Below are 23,877 nucleotides of genomic sequence, written 5' to 3' on the forward strand. Positions count from 1 at the left end.
CTGACTAGCATTGTGTCCACGTTAAATGTGCTTAGATCGATTTTCCAAAATTTCACAAATCTCTCAAGGTTTATTTACACTGTTCTTTTTTTCTCTCTCAGTCACATAGTGCAAGTTTCAGCTAAAAAAAAAAAAAACACAACAAAAAAACATGAATAAATACAAGATATTTAAACACAACACGGCTGGTTAATTTATCTTTATCTCTTCCAGTGAGTTAAACGGAGCATGACGAGAACAAATCTATACTATAGTCATGTGCTGATAATCATTTATAAGCTACATCGCAACAGCATTGTTTACCTTTAGATCAGCGTTTGATTCATTTCACTCGCTCGTATACAGTATAACGTGCACTCTGCGTAAATTCTAAAGGGTCTAAATATACGTGAAGTGATGAGTATTAAACATGCAACAGTCAGAATATCATAAACCACACTTAATTTACACGAGACAACAGAGGCGTGATGAACATGTAACCGTATTATTATTACTATTCGGATTCACCAACCCGGACATATCAGTAGATCTTCGATTTTACACACACTACATCAGAAGTGTCATCTAAAAAATTCTACTTATGCAAAATATAACGATTAATATTAGTAACCTCATGCTTACTTTATTTACAGGGTTAACCCATCTGTACAGAAATATGATTTATTTTTGTTTAAAAGAATCAAAAAGTCAACGTTGACGTAGTTCTGTATGTTGAAGTATTTTCCAAGAAGTCAGTAGTGGGTGTGTCAGTGGGCTGGGCTTATTTCCCCATCAGCCAATAGCACCGAATCTGATCACACTTAAAGTGAAACTCCAGCCTGAAACACATTAAATATGTCCATGTGATGTGTTTGGTGATTCCGGTGGTAATCTGTTGGTTGTTGAAGTATATTTATTGTTCCTGTGATGAGTTAGCGGTTGTTATTATTAGCGCAGGATTACAACGGCGTTTTTGTCGGACATTAGCATTCCAAAGAACCGTGTTCACCGTTTTCCAGAAAAGTGCAATGTTACAACGAGGGCGTCCATGAACTATATTAATACAGAGATTTTTTTCAACACATACTGGTAAGTAGGTGTGTGTAACATAAATAAGACACACCGAATTTGAGCTAAAATGAGAAAATGAACCTAAATCCAATAAATGGGCCAGTTAATTCACGAATCATATACATATAAATAAACATAAAACATAACCGTGATATTCAATATGCACAACATTATTATTATTATTATTATTATTATTATTATTATTATTATTATTATTATTATTATCTTTAAACTTGTACTTTGATTTCTTATGTGGCTTTTATTAAAAAAAAATATATGTTTGAACACCTTTTTTTACAGGATGTGATATGACACTTCTAGTTTATTATCTTCATTTATTATCTTTGTTCACTAATCTGCGAGAAAGTTTATGTTCAAATCCACGCTGAAGTTAGTTTATTAATCATCGTTCTGGTATTTACACTATTCTGGGGTGTTTAGTGCACAAGACGAAGAGATTTTACAGAGATTTTTGTCCTGGTTCCTACACCGAGCATTTCAGTCAGTAATAATAATAATAATAATAATGATGATGATGTTTATTGGGAGTTTATGGTCAGTGTTGGGATCTAAATCCACACAGAAGTTTTCCCGTTCCTCACTATAGTCCCAGTTCTCCCAAGATCAGCTTTGGGCCTTGCTCCCTGTCTTTCTTGTTCCGAGTTGACCCGGTTCTGCTCCGATGCTGGGCTGCTGGTTCTGGACATGGGAGTGCTTTTGGCACTGTAGGTCCTAAACGCCATGTCCAGCTGCTCCTGCGCCACGCGCAGATGATGGTGTAAACTTGCCAGGTCCGGCGGCACATTTTCATCCAGACTGGCGCAGTTCTGATCCTGGTCCTGGTTCTGGTTGTGTGAGATGACACCATTGTGGTTCTGTTGATGAGAGAGGATGCTGTTCTGATTCTGTTGATGAGAGAGGACACCGTTTTGGTTCTGGTGGCCCGTTTTCTCCGATTTAACCACAAAATTGTATCCCGGGGGTGATGCCGGAATATTACGAGAATACGGAAAAGTGCAGGAGGGAAGACTGCGGTTGCGGATCCGGCGTCTTCTGAGCATGTCTCGGAATGCGCCGATGCCGAGGTGGAACATCTCGCAGACGTTGAGCAGCAAACAGAGGCAGCTCACCACGTACATGACGAGCAGGAAGATGGTTTTCTCGGTGGGACGAGACACGAAGCAGTCGACGTGATGAGGACAGGGAATTTCATCGCACACGTATGAGGGATTGACACGGAATCCATACAGCAGGTACTGACCCACCAGGAAGAAGACCTCGAAAATGGCACGAGATATGAGCTGGAGTACATAAATCCTCATCAGACCTTCTTGCATGATCCTGCGACGGCCGTCGTGCTTTGTGGCCTCTCTTTTTGAGTTTTTCTCCATCTCTGTTTTGGCTTCCTGGAGCTCCAGCGTATCACTGTACATCATCGGTTCCATGTCATCACATTCGCCATCATCGTCTTCTTCCTCCATCCGATCCACATCCCTCCATCTGCTCCTGAGTTTCCTCCTGTGCCATTTTTTTATCTTCTCCTCATCATCCTCGGCGGCACGGGCGATTTTGTGGATGGCATACCCGAGGTACATGACGGACGGCGTGGAGATCATGATAATCTGGAAGACCCAGAAGCGGACGTGCGAGAGCGGGGCGAACGAGTCGTAGCAGACATTGTCACAGCCAGGCTGCTTGGTGTTGCAGGTGAACTTGGACTGCTCGTCGGAGTAGATGGACTCTCCGCCCACCGCCGTCAGCACAATGCGGAACACGATGAGGACCGTCAGCCACACTTTCCCCACGAATGTGGAGTGGTTGTGGATCTCCTCCAGGAGACGGGTGAGGAAACTCCAGCTCATGTTGGTCATAAACAAAGCTCAGCTACGATCTGTGGACAGAAATGGAGAGAGAGAGAGAGAGTGAGGATTACATCGGAGATTAACACCTCTTCTCAAAGTGTCAGGATTTTACTCAATATTTTTTGCCTATTATTAAAAAAAAAAACATCGCTACCTCAAGCATGTAAGACAACACTACGATTAGTAACAACGTCAATAGTTTTTCCGATTTTTAGAAAAGTTTTGTCTATAACACCTCTTAAAGTCACGTCTTCTCTTAAAATGTAGTTATAAAAATATCAAAACACTTCAGTAATGTGTTTATTTCACCGATGATGTTTTTGCAAGCACCACATTATCAGAAACAACAACTATGAAGAAGACTTTAAGCTCCGCCCACTTCACAATCACATCATGTCATATATCCCTGAAAACCTTGTTTCCTGATATATATTTCAGTTTATATGTCATTATGATACACACATCAATTTCCCTTATAATCCTTACAAACCACACAGACCAGAATGGAACCTCTGTGTATTTCTAAAACCATTTCGTCTCAAGATAAAAAAAGAAAAGAAAAATCTTTATATTCATAAAGCTCAATTCAATATCTACAAGATTTACATGTTCATTTCTATTCCTAATTTAACGAATATTTTGGATTTATTTTCCTGATTAAAGAAAAATGCTAAAACTGTGTTGTGTTAACTAACTAAATAAACAAATAAACAAACAAACAAATAAATAATCATTACTTATATAGCACTTTTAATTTTGAGTCAAAATCACAATCACAAAACATCAAAATATAAAAACATTAGATAAGGAATAAAACAATAAACGTTTTCTTTTTAGAGTAAAAGTATAAATGTATGCATACTTAATTCAGCAAAGCCTCATTTGCATAAATAATTGTAAATGTTTTGAAAAAGTTCCAATACAAGAAATGTACGAATATCAAATCATCAGATATTGATCTTACAGTTACATCAATAAAACTAATTTAAACATCAATAAAACTCACTTAAACATCAATAAAACTAATTTAAACATCAATAAAACTAATTCTTGCCTTAAAGAGTAAAACACTGAGCTGGAATCAGAGCCAGAGTTCATCAGAGTTTACAACATCTCAACGTTCCACAGCATGCAGATCACCCGAACAGAACCGCCATGGCAAAAATAAATGAAAATAAAAGCCCAAACCCGAACACTGATGAGTGAGTGATAATCAGAGACTGCAGTGGAGGTCCAGCAGAACATGATGATGAAGCTCCAGATATATTATTCAGTGTTGATGTTACTTGGCATTAAGGATGGTCAAAACACTCGGGAGTAGGTCTTACATAAGTAGGTGTGGAGGAACGACATTCAGAGGAGAAACAGTGAGAGATCATCTTTACTAAAAATGGAAGAGAAACGAGCTCAAACTGATAAGACAGCGAAACACAGGAACTCCTCCGTCTTTGCTAATAAGGTCTTTAGTGGACGGAGCAAAATGAGTAACGATGCCTGATGGACTGGTCAATGTTTAAGGCACAGAGTCAGTTAGACTGAACAGTAGATCCATCTGTTTCTCTCTGCTTCACTGCAGTCCTGTTTAACAGCCCACTGAACGAGGTTAAGCATTTACAATAACACTGTCTTCATATCTAGTATGGCTGAGCACAAAGAGTGGAGAGCAAGGACTAACCCTAAGCAGGAGACGAGTCTCTCATAGAGTCGTTGAAATGTGTCACTTGTGGGCGTGGCCTTGGCAGCGTTTTTTTTTTTCTTCTAGTTCTGATGAATGGTATTAGTTATGTACTATATATATATATATATATATATATATATATATATATATATATATATATATATAGTAATATCCATCCAGCCATCCATTTCTATAGCGCTTATCCAACAGGTTCACGGAGAACCTGGAGCCTACCCATCAGCCAATCCATCACACATTCACACACCCATTCACCAACTACAGACACTTTGGACATGCCAGTCAACCTACCATGCATGTCTGGAGGAGGAAACCGGAGAACCCGGAGGAAACCCCTGCAACACAGGGGGAGCATGCAAACTCCACACACAGGGCAGCGGCGGACCCCAACCCAGGCGGTGTGATGCAAACGTCCTAACCACTAAGCCACCGTGAATGCACTAATTGCTAGTACGAGCAAATAATTCATATTAACATCGTTCTCAGATTAGAATAGCAAACTATATACTACTTATCTACAGCACGCACACTCACCAGAGGGACTGACCATCTCACTGACTTCCTTTATTTTTCTTCTTAATGTCTCTATACACATTTAATTAGAGGTCGTATATGTCAGGATAAGGTAAAGCCACGCTTATATGTTTTTCTCCTGAAGAGAGGGGAACTGAAGAAACATCGGACCACCCGGGCCGTAGGACAGGTCCGAGGAATCGCTTGAGACAATCTTTGGATTTGTCGCTTCTTTACAGCATCGTACCTGATTTGAGAATGGAGAAAATCCTCAATACAAATTTAGCTGTCACTGAAATCGCTGCTTACCTAGAAAATGCGTGATTTCTCATCACTTTGTCACACACTTGTGTGAATGTTGGGTTATTCCTCTACACACAGTATACTGGCCTACTCACTGGAACAGAATGAGTTTGATTATGGTTTTTTTTGTAGGCGTGTCTCTGAAACGTAAGCGAGTTTACCTGTCCAGAGTACTAGGCTTGGATTGAGGTCTGATGAAGCACACATTGATGAGCCATGTCTAATATATAGAATTTACTGTTAAAAACGAGATAAATAAGATAAAATAATATCATACTGATAACAGAAAGATCAATAACATAAATATAGTTAGCCAATTTGCTGTCAAAGTTGTTTACCACTTTTTTGACAGTTTTGACACTGTTTTGACAGTCTGTAGCTACAACATTGTGGTGCTTTTAGCTCCGCCCACTCAGCTCTCTGCAGCCAATAGTGAGCTGTTTCTGTCGGAACACTGATTTTGTGATAGTGTACTTTGGTAACCGGTGACTTTACCGGAAATGGAAAGTAAAAATTGTAAAATATATCAATTGTGAAAAAATAAATCTCCCAGTTGTGCGGTACCGCTTCTGCTGCAGGTCATTATTCTCACCACTAGACGGCGCACAAACATAACAGCACCTCATTCAGGAGACAGACAGACAGAGAGAGAGAGAGAGAGAGAGAGAGAGAGAGAGATCAGTATGTAAAGTGTAAAGTTCACACACAAACATTTAAACTTAAACACAGATTTAAAGTTAATTCAGGGTGAGAGAGGATATTTATCCCACAGCACTGAGAAATACTGGATTATGATTGGTTAGAAGGTGTTCATTAGTCTAGAACAGCAACTCTGACTGTAGTGCAGGTTTATATGTAATTAATGTGCTAATTCTGATACGTTTGTCATGGCCCCCTGGGACAATACCATCTTTGGCCACTAGACCTTAATGTCATTGCAGCACTTCTTCTTCTGTTGTCTCCCTCCATTCAGTGTCTAATCATACCCTGGTGTTTATTTCCCCCTGCTGCATTAGTGCTCTGTTTAAGTTAATTGTTTTTCCTCCTCAGTTGCCAGAGCATTAATGCAAGTTAGCTTACGTTAGTGTTTGGTTCTCTCGTTAGTGTTTGGGTCTCTCGTTAGTGCTTAGTTCTCTCGTTAGTGTTGGGTTCTCTCGTTAGTGCTTGGTTCTCTCATTAGTTCTTGGTTCTCTCGTTTGCGTTTGTTGAGTCACTGTGTTTTGATTATCGAGTTCCTTTTTCTTATAGTTTATGTTGTAGTGATTAAGTTACAGATAATGCTGGTTCTAGTGTGTCTGTTTCTGGTGTTTGTTTCCCTTTAATAAAGATCTTCAGCATTTTGCATCTGCCTCCATGCACGCACCACAACGTCAACGTTTCTATAGTAACAGCTCATTCACAGTGACATATTTGGCGGATGCTAAAAATAATAATAAAGGAGTTGTTTATGTAACGTATGGAAGGAGTCTCCAGTGTCAGCGCTGTGTAACAGTCAGAGGTGAAGCTGTAACTTTAAGTTTTCCCACATCTTCATCACAGATTTATACTTCTTTACTGTTTCTCACTAACACCACACACTTATTAACGTGAAGAGAGAGAATAAAGAGAGAGAATAGAGAGAAAATAGAGAGAATAAAGAGAGAGAATAAAACGAGAGAATAAAGTGAGAGAATAAATAGAGAGAATAGAGAGAGAGAATAAATAGAGAGAATAGAGAGAGGGATGGTGAGGAAATTAGTGTTTATATCTGCTATAACGTAAGTGACAACAGGAAGTGACTTGTTTGCAGACATTAAATATAACTATAAATGGATAAAAAGTATGACGTGTCCTTTCTTTAATAAATATGCACTGTCATATAAACAACATAACACACATAATACAGGTTATATCTAACCCTAACCCTAACCCAGGTTATAATCATCCAGCATCATAGCTGAAGATCAAACAACATGGGATCTCCATCATCCTGCTCCACTTAACCAGATAACCCGGTTAGCAGGATCACTCGGGGAAGCAGTTTAATGAGCTGATTTATGACCCACAGCTGTATACACTTCACTGAACACCACACACACAGACACACACACACACACACACACACACACACACACACACACACACACACACATACACACACACACGATTTGTGTGTCATTTTTGTAAATGGGCTGAGTGAAGGTGTTCGAGCTGAGGAGTCTCATTAACACTCAGGATTTATACAGCATCATAAACACTTCACACTGCTGCAGAGAAACGGCCTGCACCGTACACCGTGTAAATATTTACACACGCACACACACACACACACACACACACACACACACACTAAGGACACTAATACCAAGAGCAAACAGAATATAAACAGACAGACTTTATCAGCTCTAGAACTTTAAAAAGCCCTGCATGTAATAAGTGTATAATAATAATTATTATTATTATAACTGTAGCTTTATCACCTTAACACCAGCTTCAGAACCAGCACTACATTCGAACAACATTATGAGTCCAGAATTCTAGAACATTTGCATGTAGAGGTCTAGAACCCTCGCTCTTGGAACTCTTGCACAAGCAGTTCCACAGATTCGGCTCTGATCAGGTTCTGCGCTGTATCTCTGAGCCGAGATTTCAAAGTGGGTTTGGGGAAGAACCTCTGTTAAATGCAAATGTAGATATGTAGAAATGTAGAAGTTTATAACTTTAGCACTGCAATAATTAGAAAACTGTAGTGTTTAGAACCTTAGCACTATCAGATTCACGAACCACAGAGCATTTAGAGCGCTCAAAAATGTAGCACTTTAAAATTAGCTTATGTACATGTATATATTTAGAACTAGGGCTACAGTCAAACTACATTTAGTAATCTAGAACCTTGACATTTACAATTCTAGAACCCTAACTCTCAGAACACCCAGACTAAGAGTTATACAAAATCAGCTCTTCACGAGGGTCTGCGTTGTATCTCTGAGCCGAGATTTCAAAGTGGGTTAGGAGAGGAACCGCTGCTAGATGGCTAAATGTAAATGTTCTGCATTTAAAACATTTTGGAACTTTATCCCTGTAATAATTACAATTATAGCACAAAAATCAAACTGTAGCAGTTAGAACCTTAGCACTTCAACCTGCAGGACTAAGAGAATTCTATAACAGTTAGAACTTTGCATATAACTCTAAAACCCTAGCTCGTAGAACTCTTGCACTATGAATTCTACAAATTCAGCACTAAGAGGTTCTGCGTTATATCTCTGAGCCTTCTGCGATTTGAATGTTTTCAAAGCCGGCTAAATGAATATGTCCTACATTTTAAAATTCTAGAATAAAAAGTAAACTGTAGAACTTTAGTTTTAAAAGAATTACAGTTCAAACTGTAAAAAACAAACAAACTGTAGAACTTTAGCACAGTACTACTTAGAAACTAAGAGAACCTAGCATAAAAAAGCTTTAGCACCCAGAACTCAAGAACTAAAAACCTTAGAGCATTAAAAAAAAAATTGAAGATGAAGCATTGAACTGTAGAACTCTAGCATTCAGAACCCAAACTCTTTCTCCAAAGAACATATTAAACTCTAGAACTTTAACATTGTACTCAGATATTTTGCAGAAAAAACTAAAACTAGCACTTCCAGCTCTAAAACCCTTAGTACATTTACAGTGTTAGAATTACTAACTAAGTCATTTTAAGTACGCAAAACTTAACTGCACTTAACTGTGGAACCCAAACTCTTGGACTTCAAAAAAAAATGAGAAGCTGTTGGAATTTTTAAAGCATGGATCTGAGAGTGAGTCGTTGAACATGAGCTTCCAGACCACCACAGAAGAAGAAGAAGCAGCAGAATCAGTAGCATGTCCCTACGCGAGACAGCAGCTCTTCATCACAGCATTATTGAGTTCTCAATCAGCCTTTTACACACCTGGAGAACCCACAGAGGAACACTCTCCATTCAGCTGCAATGCCTCCGCATGTTAGGATGATAAATTCCCTTCAAGTGCACACTTGAGTATGGCTGAACACTCCAGTGGGAATTTTGTGCTTCGTATCGTTTGTACATCCCTGAAGTCCTCAGAGCAGAGCATAGTTCTGGAGTGTGTGTGTGTGTGTGTGTGTGTGTGTGTGTTACATCAGCCTTCAGTAAGAATGAAAAAAAAGTAGAGGAGGAAGAGAACGTTCCTCCAGCAACGTGGCCCTGACAGTGAGGGTCAAAATATCCAATCTAGTCAGAGGGTTCAGTTTAGGGAGTGTACATGTTCATAGTGCACTCTGAGAGAGAGTAAGTGTTCGGAGTGCACACTGTGAGAGTGTACGTGTTCATAGTGCACACTGAGAGAGTGTACGTGTTCATAGTGCACACTGAGAGAGTGTACGTGTTCGGAGTGTACACTGAGAGAGTGTACGTGTTCATAGTGCACACTGAGAGAGAGTAAGTGTTCGGAGTGTACACTGAGAGAGTGTACGTATTCATAGTGCACACTGAGAGAGTGTAAGTGTTCATAGTGCACACTGAGAGAGTGTACGTGTTCAGAGTGCACACTGTGAGAGTGTACGTGTTCATAGTGCACACTGAGAGAGTGTACGTGTTCATAGTGCACACTGTGAGAGTGTACATGTTAGTAGTGCACACTGAGAGAGTGTTCGTGTTCTGAGTGCACACTGAGAGAGTGTAAGTGTTCATAGTGCACACTGAGAGAGTGTACGTGTTCAGAGTGCACACTGTGAGAGTGTACGTGTTCATAGTGCACACTGAGAGAGTGTGTTCGGAGTGCACACTGAGAGAGTGTAAGTGTTCATAGTGCACACTGAGAGAGTGTAAGTGTTCATAGTGCACACTGAGAGAGTGTACGTGTTCATAGTGCACACTGAGAGAGTGTGTTCGGAGTGCACACTGAGAGAGTGTACGTGTTCATAGTGCACACTGAGAGAGTGTACGTGTTCAGAGTGCACACTGAGAGAGTGTACGTGTTCAGAGTGCACACTGAGAGAGAGTACGTGTTCATAGGGCACACTGAGAGAGTGTACGTGTTCATAGGGCACACTGAGAGAGTGTACGTGTTCGGAGTGCACACTGAGAGAGTGTACGTGTTCAGAGTGCACACTGAGAGAGAGTACGTGTTCATAGGGCACACTGAGAGAGTGTACGTGTTCATAGGGCACACTGAGAGAGTGTACGTGTTCAGAGTGCACACTGAGAGAGTGTACGTGTTTGGAGTGCACACTGAGAGAGTGTACGTGTTCGGAGTGCACACTGAGAGAGTGTACGTGTTCGGAGTGCACACTGAGAGAGTGTACGTGTTCGGAGTGCACACTGAGAGAGTGTACGTGTTCAGAGTGCACACTGAGAGAGTGTACGTGTTCAGAGTGCACACTGAGAGAGTGTACGTGTTCATAGGGCACACTGAGAGAGTGTACGTGTTCAGAGTGCACACTGAGAGAGTGTACGTGTTCGGAGTGCACACTGAGAGAGTGTACGTGTTCGGAGTGTACACTGAGAGAGTGTAAGTGTTTGGAGTGCACACTGAGAGAGTGTACGTGTTCATAGTACACACTGAGAGAGTGTAAGTGTTCATGGTGCACACTGAGAGAGTGTACGTGTTCGAAGTGCACACTGAGAGAGTGTACGTGTTCATAGGGCACACTGAGAGAGTGTACGTGTTCATAGGGCACACTGAGAGAGTGTACGTGTTCATAGGGCACACTGAGAGAGTGTACGTGTTCATAGGGCACACTGAGAGAGTGTACGTGTTCATAGGGCACACTGAGAGAGTGTACGTGTTCATAGGGCACACTGAGAGAGTGTACGTGTTCATAGGGCACACTGAGAGAGTGTACGTGTTCATAGTGCACACTGTGAGAGTGTAAGTGTTCATAGTGCACACTGAGAGAGTGTACGTGTTCATAGGGCACACTGAGAGAGTGTAAGTGTTCGGAGTGCACACTGAGAGAGTGTAAGTGTTCGGAGTGCACACTGAGAGAGTGTACGTGTTCATAGTGCACACTGTGAGAGTGTAAGTGTTCATAGTGCACACTGAGAGAGTGTACGTGTTCATAGGGCACACTGAGAGAGTGTACGTGTTCATAGGGCACACTGAGAGAGTGTAAGTGTTCAGAGTGCACACTGAGAGAGTGTACGTGTTCAGAGTGCACACTGAGACAGTGTACGTGTTCAGAGTGCACACTGAGAGAGTGTACGTGTTCATAGGGCACACTGAGAGAGTGTACGTGTTCATAGGGCACACTGAGAGAGTGTACGTGTTCATAGGGCACACTGAGAGAGTGTACGTGTTCATAGGGCACACTGAGAGAGTGTACGTGTTCATAGGGCACACTGAGAGAGTGTACGTGTTCATAGGGCACACTGAGAGAGTGTACGTGTTCATAGTGCACACTGTGAGAGTGTAAGTGTTCATAGTGCACACTGAGAGAGTGTACGTGTTCATAGGGCACACTGAGAGAGTGTACGTGTTCATAGGGCACACTGAGAGAGTGTAAGTGTTCGGAGTGCACACTGAGAGAGTGTAAGTGTTTGGAGTGCACACTGAGAGAGTGTACGTGTTCAGAGTGCACACTGAGACAGTGTACGTGTTCAGAGTGCACACTGAGAGAGTGTACGTGTTCAGAGTGCACACTGAGAGAGTGTAAGTGTTCGGAGTGCACACTGAGAGAGTGTACGTGTTCATAGTGCACACTGTGAGAGTGTAAGTGTTCATAGTGCACACTGAGAGAGTGTACGTGTTCATAGGGCACACTGAGAGAGTGTACGTGTTCATAGGGCACACTGAGAGAGTGTAAGTGTTCAGAGTGCACACTGAGAGAGTGTACGTGTTCAGAGTGCACACTGAGACAGTGTACGTGTTCAGAGTGCACACTGAGAGAGTGTACGTGTTCAGAGTGCACACTGAGAGAGTGTACGTGTTCAGAGTGCACACTAAGAGAGTGTAAGTGTTCAGAGTGCACACTGAGAGAGTGTACGTGTTCAGAGTGCACACTGAGAGAGTGTACGTGTTCAGAGTGCACACTGAGAGAGTGTAAGTGTTCAGAGTGCACACTGAGAGAGTGTACGTGTTCAGAGTGCACACTAAGAGAGTGTAAGTGTTCAGAGTGCACACTGAGAGAGTGTACGTGTTCAGAGTGCACACTGAGAGAGTGTAAGTGTTCAGAGTGCACACTGAGAGAGTGTACGTGTTCAGAGTGCACACTGAGAGAGTGTACGTGTTCATAGGGCACACTGAGAGAGTGTACGTGTTCATAGGGCACACTGAGAGAGTGTACGTGTTCAGAGTGCACACTAAGAGAGTGTAAGTGTTCAGAGTGCACACTGAGAGAGTGTAAGTGTTTGGAGTGCACACTGAGGGAATGTACTGATTTCTGATTACTAATAAACACCACCAGAACCCAGTAGAACCTTCTCTCCTGACTAGAACCTTATCATCAGAATAGAATTACATTCCGTAAGCCTAGAATCTCATCAGAGCTCACATACTTTCATTTTGTACTTCATTTCAGTAAATAAATTTTATTGTCTTTGATATTTTTGAGTACTGACATGTGAATGTGGAAACGATGAATTCTGATGAGAAGGTGAAAGCACAACCATCTGCAACCTGAACAATTCCCTCAGACATAGAACGTTAGCACAGCTAGCATGGTGGCCTACACGGGAACTTCTGATTCAGTGAAAGGAACCAAACGTGTATCGTTAATGTTGGACATTTACCTAAACACTGTGTTTCAATCAAATTTGCAGCATCATTTTGTACATTTCTAACTTTTCTGAATAAGAAATGACGGAACAGGAACGTTCTCAGGAACTCGGTACTCTTGGTAACGGCAGCAGAGCTCACTTGCTGCAGATCCACTGGTGTGTATGCACGTTCCGTCACACGGTGTGTCATAATATTTAGACATGAGGCCGGGGAGTGTGTTTACACTGCGAGATCCTTGCAGGGCACTCAGGAACACTCACTGTTCTCTTTTTTTGCACTCGTCCCTCCGTCTCCCAGCAACAGCTCGGGACACAGCGCTCCCCCGGCGTGATTTAATCCCCGAATACTGCAGTGTTTTATGTCCTGGCTCGTCTCAACACTCCGGATTATGGAGCTGGCATTTTATGGCCTCCTGTATTAGCACAGAGAGAGTCTGTCGAGCGTTAATCCGGTTCTGTGTTCTCTCAGCTCGTTATTATTCTCCGCAGAGAAGATCCTTATGGAGATGACGTGGCTCTGAGTTTGATTTGCACACACAAGCGGCGTTTAATATCGTCTTTATGGATCTACACACACGTGTGATAAAACATCAGTTCATCCCAAAGCTCGGGAACATTAGCTACGTTTACATGCAGTTTAATCATCCGTTAATAAATAAACAGTGTTTGTGTAGCCTACAGCCCAAAACCAAAGTGAAGCCAATCTGAGTTAAATTTGTGTGAATATCGGATAACCTTCATATAGGATTATTTTCAGTATCAGAATCTACATGTGCATTTGACTCACCGTGTGGTGAAAAAAACCAGGGGGAAAAAGGAAAACTTGGATAAAATCTGTACTCCTTGTGCAGTTAATCCCACCCAATGGCTAGAACAGTGGTTCTCAAAGTTCTTACAATCAGGCATCCCTTTAACGGTAAAAATCTTCACTTACACAGATTTATTTTTGCAAACTATTAAAAAATTAGCTACGATATTTATACGTGTTGAATACTATTCTGGATATTTACTTATATAGTTTTTTTTCTTTTTATTCTGAAAGTTTCACCTAAAGAACCCATTTTAATGTTAAAAATTCATTACAGTCCAGTTGACATCATATACTGTAGATATAATGACTTTAATAATGGAGGACCCCTTGCTTTGAGAGCCATGCTGCTATAAGATGAATGAACGCATTATAAATCGGCGATAACGTGCGCATTATAAATGCGAATGTCACATTTGAAGGCGAATATGAAGCGCTGAGTGACTTTACTGTGCTCCGAAATGTCAAATACTTCTCACAAGAGGGTTGTGGGCGTGTTCCAGCCTGTGTTTCAGTACCAGTGTGTTTTCAGCCATGTGTCTCTGCTCTGTGTCAGGAGAAAGGATTTATGAGATTTATTGGAACAGTAATACTGATATCATCAAAACGTCTGGGTCTGTCTCTGACTGTGTTTGTTTCAGTGTCCATGACGACAGCTGTCTCGTTAGTGCCCTTAAGTTCCCCCTGTGTACACTCCAGGCCCTGTTCAGAGTTGAGTATTCAGGCCAGAGACATAACTGCAGATTTAAGTGTTATTCAGAGGTTATTTATCTCGAGCAGTGACATTTTTGATTGATAAAATGATGAATGAACGTAAAGTTTTTCTGTAACCGTGGGAAATGAGAGCTAGGTCAGCTTATCCTTCAAACAGTGGCAGGTGTTCTTTACAGGAGAGCAAAGTGTGATCAAATCTCCTACATCCTGCTTGTGGAGCCATCTAAATGTCTTGTTTAAAGTCAAGTGCTTGTGTTTAAAGTGTTTAAAGTCAAGTGCTAAAGGTGGTGCTATTACTAAAAGCGTAACGTTTGAACTTTTTTCGCCGATTCTGAATACGGTGTTATTAAGGTGTGCACTGGATTATTAGGGCATCAGTGACGTGTCCTTTCTGCTTGAACATAAATTTTAGACAAAAATATACACAATTTTATGAAAATCCAAGGCGTGTTTGATATCAAAAGTTTAGTCTAGTCTCTTTAGTTTTGCACTAGCGCTACAAGGTTAATGCAGCTAATAATTTCTTCCCTGCAATCTCCACCTTCAGGTTTTAGGCCACGCCCCCTACCTGAGGCTGATGCTAGTGCTGGTTACTTGTTAGCTACATTAGCCTCCAGTGCAAAGCTAAAGAAGCAACTACGCCTTTAGGGTGTGTGTGTGTGTGTGTGTGTGTGTGTGTGTGTGTGTGTGTGTGTTGAATATGAAAAAAATATGAATCTCTTTCAGTTAAAAGTGTCCAGCTGGACACTGATAGAATGTTGAATTGATTCGTTTGTGAATGATTCAGTCTTTTTGAATGATTCATTAAGATGAATGAATCAGAATCACTATCAGAATGATTCATTCTTGATGTTCAGTTGTTACTGAAACTCTTCTCCATTACAAACACACAGTTTTTCCACTGCTGCAGTCACCTGAGACGAGGCTGACTGACTCTATCACCAACAACCCAGTAAACAGCCTTGGTAAATGACTCAAACAGAGACTGTACACAGGTGTGTGTTACATGTTCAGGGGCAGACTGGGACCAAAAAGTGGCCCTGGACTTTCTGGCCCACAGCAGCCCACCACGTGCCACATCACAACACTCGCTGATGTGCAGACTAATGTTTAACACCATGTACTAGCATATAAATATACCACAATACAGAAAGAAATGCTATTTAAACATTTATTTGAAGTAACACAAGTAACCCTTTTGTAAAACAAAGGGAAACAAACAGAAGAGCATATTAGCTAGTCCAGGGATATCATCTGTGCAGTGTAGGACAGCTGCTGAATCAGTTTTTATACATATATACAGGTGCGTCTCAAAAAATTAGCATATCGTGGAAAAGTAAATTTTTTCCCGTAATTTAATTCAGAAAGTGGAACTTTCATACGTTCTAGATTCATTACACATGAGGTGAACTATTTCAAGCCTATTTTGTTTTAATCTTAATGATTACGGAGTACTTCTCATGAAAATCTGTCGGCAAACCAGCGACTCCGTTTCCCAGCATGCATCACGAACTACAAACATGGCTGACAACTACAACTCCCAGGGCTACACACTGTCAGGTCACCTTCTCTTCAGAACTAATCAGACACACCTGTTCCCAATTACAATCTCAATCATACCACAGTACTGAAGAGACTTTCACACACACACACACAGCCATTGTGAAGTATATGTTCAGTTATGTTTAATCTCTGCTGTTACCAAACCTTGATTCCTTGTTTGTTTATTCTGGTTTTGACTTTGTTCTTGTTTTGGAGCACGTCTTTTTGCCTTGTTTGGACTGATCACCTGATCACTTGATCTCTGCCTGTCTATGTACCTTGATTTCTGCCTGATCCCTTGGACTTGTTATTATATTAAACTGCCGTACCTGCATTTGCTTCTGTCTCAGCCTCTGTTAACTGACAAAATCACAAATCCAGTATCTCAAAATATTAGAATAAAGAATATATAATACAGAAATGTCGACCTGAGAAGATTCAGGTCTTAATCAGCTAATTAACTCAAAACACCTGCAAAGGTTTCCTGAGCCTTTAATCTCTGTCTGATTGACAATATATAATATGATTATATATATATATATATATTATTTATTTATTTATTTTTAAATTACTCACACTGTTTGTTGTTGTTCCTAAACGAATCTGTGAACAAACGTGAATGAATCATTTAACAGAAATTCTGAGATGACTTTGATCACTGAAAAGAAATAAAATAGCAAATTCAATCCAACTGTCAGCCAATGATGTCATAGTGGACGTTACCACCCTCAACCAATCAGCAACTTCGCTTCAAAATCACACTCAGGAACTGTATACGTATGATAGTTTATTCTTTCTTTCTTTCTTTCTTTCCTTCCATGTTTATTTTTCTTTCATCCCTCCATGCTTACATCTTTCTTTCTTTCTTTCTTTCCATGTTTTTCTTTCAACCCTCAATCCTTCTTTCTTTCTTTCATTTTCTTTCTTTCCTTTCTCCATCCTTACTTCTTTTGTTATTTCTTTCTATGTTTATTTTCTTTCATCCCTCCATCTTTCTTTCTTTTTTCTTTTTTCTTTCTCTGTGCTGTGCCCTTGTGCACTTTATGTTAGCAGACGAGCAGAGGGACTGAGGGACTCAGGGAGTGTGTGATGTTGTGTTGTTGTGATGTGATGTTGTGTTGTTGCTGTGGGCTGGTGCCTACATCACTTCAGTGGAGTGGAGTGATCATCGGAGCAGACACGGAGGACAGGGGGACCGGAGCGAGGGATATCAGAGGGAAGGATGACTAAATAAGAGGAGATGGGCTTGGCTGGGGCGGTGCCTCAGGGAAACCCCTGGGTGTGAGGTCATGTGACCTGAGTGTGTGTGATATGGGTGTGTGTACACACTCCACACTGCAGGCCTTGTGTGTGTGTGTGTGTGTGTGTGTGTGTGTTTGTGTTTACTTGTTTATTATCGTGTTGTCTCTGAGGGACACTGAGAGGCTTCAAGACTTTACTGTTTACTTATTTCATTTATTTATTAGCTCTCCCTATCTGTCTGTCTCTCTATCTGTCTCGCTGTTTAGAGCACTTAGACGGTTTAAACCCAACTCTTGTTATCTTAAAGTGATTTATAAAGAGATTAAAGTAAAAATCCAACCCGAACTTTGTGCAGATTATTCTTTGTAATCGACATGTGCTCTTCAACAGCAAAGAAGATTGAATTTATAATGAAACAATGAGTGCTTACTTTAAACATCTTTTATGTTGGTTTCCTTTCCAGTTAATGGTTTCCTACAATACCCACAATGCCATTGATAGTGATGCAGTCTACCTAAAGAGAGTGATGCAGCAGCGCTTTAGTCCTTTAGTCCGTCCATCTCTCTCACCTCCTCATCTGTACTCTCTGCTCACACAGGTCAGCTTCCAAAACTTCATCTTTCACTCTAATACCTCCATCTTGTGGAACTAGCACAGCAGAGTCTCAATGTTATGTAGCTGCACTGCATTCTGGGACGTTGAGTCCAGTGTTGCCGCCAACATCTCCACTTCTTCTGCAATTCATTTATCATTAATAAGATGTCGAACGTCACAGGAAAATGAAAAGTGAGTGAAAGAAGAAGTTTTGTTTTTAGGAGCTAATGATGAAACCTGATCGTTATCACTTATGTTTGAGAATGTTCCCCACCTATTAAACTGCATTAAAATACGACAACCAACAAATTAGCACCAGAATCACTAAACACATCACAAATGTCAATTTTGTGTTCCTTGTGGTTTTCCCAGCTGCAGAAACTTCTCCACAGCTCTGAGTTTAGGAGGTGCAATGCAGTGATGATCTTTCTCTATAAGAATTGTGCTCATCCCTGGTTAGCAGTCGATGCTAAGTGTAGCATGTATTGATCCACTAATACATCTGAGGTAAATGTTGTTGTTCCAGACGAGTCTGTCTCATTTCCATTCTCACTTTGTCTTTACTCTGTTTGTATAAAGTCCTAATGACTATGTGCTTGTTAGCTTAATCTTTCAATCTGTAGTTAGGTTATGCTCAACATTCGTAGATCCAGTTGCCTAGCAACAGTGTTCTGTCAGCTTTAAACTGTGACCATGGCTGCCCTGGTTTTCCGATGTCCTAAATCATGAATGAACTCATTCTTTTCTGAGCACAACAGGAGAATAACACAACATTTAAAATGTTCTACAGATGCCCTGAAGTTATAAGTAATGTGTCACAAGTACCGTTCATATCACTATCAGGGGTTTTCTTTACACATCTTTCACATCGTTTAGTGCATTTCCTGGTTTAATTACATGTTCAAACACAGTAAAATACAACAAAATACTTAAAAACCTGTTTCTGTTAAAAACACAGAAAATTAAATCCTTAGATAACTGTTGTACTTGATTTCTGAGCCACTAGGTGGCAGTCAATATTCATTCGGGCCCTTAGACACTGTCACTGTCCCATGTTCACTATATAAACATCGTTTTCAGTCCACTGTGGAGGCGTTCCAAATTTTCTTCTTTTTTGTGATTATTGTGGTTCAGTTCTGGCCCATTGCTCTTGACAAATCGACTACCCCTCTGATGGACAAATTTTCAATGCGATTTGAATCAGGAGATTGGCTGATAACTGAAGCAAGGCCTTCTTCAGTTATTGTGGCTGTATGTTTGGGTTAAAGTAGTAAATGACCTTCTACTGACCTCTGATCAGGGTTGTGTCTCGCTGCTTGTGTTACTTGACCTAAGTGCAGCTTTTGATACTATAGATCATACTGTTCTCCTTGATAGATTAGAAAATGTTGTTGGCATTAAGGGAACAGTTGTCTCCTGGCTCAGGTCTTATCTGACCGATCGTTATCAGTTCGTAGATGTAAATGGAAATTTCTCCATGCGTACTGAGGTTACTTTTGGAGTTCCACAGGGTTCTGTTTTAGGCCCACTGCTCTTTACTTTATATATGCTACCCCTAGGACAAATTATTCGTAAACATGGAATTATCTTCCATGTTGAGGAATGTGTAAAGGACATTAGACGTTGGATGTTAACTAACTTCCTTTTACTTAATTCTGATAAAACAGAAATACTGTTATTAGGCCCACGTGTAGCTAGAAGTAATCTTTCTGATCTCACAGTAACTCTGGATGGACTTCGTGTTTCATCATGTGCAGCAGTAAAAGACCTTGGAGTGATTATTGACTCCAGTCTATCATTTGATGCTCATGTAGATAATATTACTAGGATAGTCTTCTTTCATCTCATAAATATTTCTAAGATAAGAAATATATTGTCACTACATGATGCAGAAATATTAGTTCATGCTTTCGTCACCTCTAGACTAGATTACTGTAATGCCTTACTGTCTGGATGTTCCAGTAGGAGCATAAACAAACTCCAGTTAGTCCAGAATGCAGCTGCTAGAGTCCTAACTAGAACTAGAAGATACGACCACATCACCCTGATCTTATCCACACTGCATTGGCTCCCAGTGAAATCTCACACTGATTATAAAATACTATTATTAACCTATAAAGCACTGAATAGTCCCGTGCCACAGTACCTGAGAGAACTTTTGGTCTTTTCAACCCTCATGTCTGTGTTCCCTTCTGGTTCTCCCTTTTAGTTATCCGGTCATAGCTAGTCTTGCTGGAGTCCCTGCTTTCACTCACGCACAGTACATTGTCCTTAACCATTACAGGGCAATAAGCATACCTAATAATCTGTCCCTCTCTCTCTCTCTCTCTCTCTCTCTCTCTCTCTCTCTCTCACTACACATGATACACCTGAGATGCCAGTGATCCTGACCCCTTCTGCTCTCCGGACCTGCCTGATCCATCCTGATGCTCTACTTCTGGTTGGAGTTCTCATCAGTTGGAAGTCACATGCTGCTGCTGAGGATGTCCCGCATGGTGCAGACTAAAGTTCATTGAGATTACTGAGGATGGTTCCACTTAAACACCATAAAGATGCTTTGGACCTCAATTCATATGAACACTTATCCTATAATGGCTAGGACTACAATTACTATTTTATCTTTAGGATTGCCACAAACAGTTCTGCACTCGAGTGTCCATCAGTGAACAGTGGAGAAGTTCAACACAACAGACTTCCTGTAGAAACTGTAATGAATTTTCTGCTTACACAACTGCACTATTTGAGCATGTAGCATTAGCACATTTATAGAAGGGGTGTATTTATTTATAATCACACTATCCAGTGTAACCCAGATGAGAACGGGTTCTCTTTTGAGTCCGGTTCCTCTCACGGTTTCTTCCTCATATCGTCCCAGGGAGTTTTTCCTCACCACCGTCGCCTCTGGCTGCTCATTAGGGATAAATTCATACATTTAAAATCTATATCCTGAATTTATTATAATAAATTTCTCTGTAAAGCTCCTTTTGGGACAAAATTCATAATTAAAAGCGCTATACAAATGAAACTTTATTGAATTGAATATAGAGAGTCAAAATGGAGTGTGTAGAGCTGACCCGTCAGTCTGTTGCTGTCTCACTGCGCTAGGTCTAGCTGCCTTCTGGTGACCGAGTGTTGGCATGTAACCTCTCTCAGTTCAAGGTAGATTTTGGTGAGGGTGCACTGATTGCAGTGGGTCAGTGTTTATGTGGACTGTATAGTGAATAGGGCATGTGGTTTGGAATGTATCCACAGTGGACACTAATAAGCACTTCTTATGTTAACACTGTCTATATATTCACTATACGGTACACTGTATACACAGTGGACTGACGATGGGGTTTATGTTCATATACATATATACCAGATACAGTGTCATGAAAATGGAGACAGTGTTAACATAAGTGTTTATGTGTTTGAGTTAATCCAGTTTGATGGAAAAAGGTATTTATAGAAACACACGGGTCTGGTTTAAAATCCTTTTCCTGTTTGTTGCCAGTGAGTGAGTTCTCATAGACCTAGGCTTGTTCCAGAGTCACATCTGCTGAGTGTATGTGTTCAGAATGTACAAAGAGGCTCCTTTGATAAAAAAAAATAAATAAAAAGAATAAAAAAAAACTTGTGTGCAAAGGAAGTTCAGCTTGAAAATTCAGCTTGCTGCATGGACTCTTGTCCACACTCCCTCATTTTAAACATTTGATCAAGCAGTTTATGAGCTGAATCAGCCATGTTGCCTTATTAAACACAGCACTGTATATTCCTCAGATCAACACCCCCTTCTGATGTCATCATTTGTCCTTGGCAAGATCCATAAAGCCTACAGTATGCTGGAAGAGTCCAATGACCCTGTCCTTGTCCTAAAATTCTACTCATCACTATAAAGAGGACCGTGGGGTTAATTTTCAACCAGAACAAGCCGTGTGTGGAGGAAAGTCCAGGCATAAACGTGCCGTTTGTCTGTTTAGAGCTGATAAAACACTGCAATCGATTTGTTGCTTTGCCACATCATGCCTTTGTCGCTCGTGAGTGTGAACGCATGGCTCTCAGGAGTGACAATGTACAAAACTGTACTACACAGTCATTTCTACAGAAATATAATCATAATGAATGAAAAAACATCATTTCCAGATTAATATTTTAGCTGAAGCTCTACCCAAGTGATTTGTTTTCTACTGCTTTACAAAAGATTTACAAAAGAGGAAATATTTGGAATGATTTTTAGATAACCAGAAGCCAGGGCATAGATAAGAATGTTCCAATGTACATTTTGGAATATACAGACGACATGTTGCCATGGGTTACATTTTTCTGTTGACTGGAATGCTATGAGTATGAGCGAGAGCCGTATTGTAAAGAAAATATGCAAACAATAGCTGATGGTGTTTTTCAGCTCACTGTGTAATGAATAGCAGGGTGTCCATGTTAGTGTGTGTTAGCCAGCACCATGCCGTGTTGTTATTACTGTCAGCTGTTCACATTGCAGTTTCATTCCTTAGGCCACAAAACTGCTGAATAAGCCGGCATTAAATGACCGATTCTGAATTGGAGTGATGCAGCTGAGGTTGAGGAACTGTCAAAGCCAAGTTTAGACCATGCCTACTCCAGGTAAAAGAAATCTAAAGCCCCGCACACAATTTTCCCAATCCAGAGCACCTGTCCTTCTCCACTGAAGTAACCAAACCCCGCACCATCACATCACCTACCTCTCCATCACCTCCTCTGCTCCATGCTCCTGCTGGTGATTCCTCTTCCTGTAGAGGAGAGGGTCCAGCGCTGCTCCTCAGACCCGAACCTGACCACCACCACTGTATACAGGAAACAGAATGGAGGAGAACAAAGGGATGTTCTTATGTCCAAACCCTGCACCGCCAAGTACAGGCCAAGTGGGTTACATCACATGAATGTCCAATGGAACCATTGTTCTTCCTGCTGAGCCGCCGTTTCCCTCCATGGCATCCATCAGCACTGCTGTTCCTCTCCATTCATACAAATTAAGCTCTATAATCATGTAACAGACACTACTACTGATACTGCTGATTCTAATACTTTCCATACTCAACAATGAATACTACTACTATTATTAATACTTAATATAATAAATAATTACCAGTAGTACTAATACTACTACAAATAATAATAATAATAATAATAATAATAATAATAATAATAAGTCAGATAAAGAAATAAAATAACATATAACAGCCTGTTTAATTACACTGTTTAATTTTACAAAAGCCTTTGAGATAATAAATCATGAATGCTGCTCATTTATCTCCTTGATGGATGTCAATGCATGTATGTGAGTGAGTGTGTGTGTGTGTGTGGGTGGGTGAAGGACATTGCAGGAGAACAAAGTCTAATCCAGGGTAACTCCAGTTCAGAGATAAAATTGTGTTATATCGTATAAAGGAGACTTTTACATCACCATCACCTCAGATCACTGGTTTCCTGAACACACACATTCTACTGGTGCAGTGTGGAAGAATCCAGTGATTAGTGTGATTAGTGTGATTAAGCTCAGCTTTGTATTATCACCATTAAATCAGAGACACTCTCACACACAAAAAAAAAACATTTAAAAACTACAACTGCTCATTTTTCACCCTAATGTTCAGAAAGAGTTGCTCATTTCGATTAGGGTTATTTTCTGAATTTGTACCCATTTTGTCCATCATAATACAATGTTAAGCAGGTTCCTGGTTCTTTAGGTGAAAATCAGCACCAACTGATAAGTGAAACGCAGTATTAGAGTAATAAGGGTAAAAGGTCAGAGGACATTGTCCTGATGCTATCCTGAAAATTGTTGCAACACTTGGAAAATTCATGAGGACACACACACTTGAGTAACCTGCTGGATAT

At 40.6% G+C, this 23,877-nt stretch overlaps 1 protein-coding gene across 1 annotated transcript; it reads right to left on the minus strand.

Moving 5' to 3' along the window:
* Nucleotides 1-1,619: 1,619 nt before the first annotated feature.
* Nucleotides 1,620-22,736, minus strand: gjc2 (gap junction protein gamma 2). Its single transcript, XM_053630001.1, has 2 exons — nucleotides 22,722-22,736; nucleotides 1,620-2,941 (listed from the first exon to the last, which is right to left on the minus strand). The coding sequence occupies exon 2, from the start codon at nucleotides 2,919-2,921 to the stop codon at nucleotides 1,620-1,622; it is 1,302 nt and encodes a 433-aa protein (XP_053485976.1). The 5' UTR covers nucleotides 2,922-2,941; nucleotides 22,722-22,736.
* Nucleotides 22,737-23,877: the final 1,141 nt, after the last annotated feature.

Source organism: Ictalurus furcatus, chromosome 7 (assembly GCF_023375685.1).
Source record: "Ictalurus furcatus strain D&B chromosome 7, Billie_1.0, whole genome shotgun sequence".
Lineage (NCBI taxonomy): Eukaryota > Metazoa > Chordata > Actinopteri > Siluriformes > Ictaluridae > Ictalurus > Ictalurus furcatus.

Excerpts from the sequence above, each read along its gene's own strand:
- gjc2 (XM_053630001.1), bottom strand. The coding sequence starts at position 2,921 with ATGACCAACATGAGCTGGAGTTTCCTCACCCGTCTCCTGGAGGAGATC.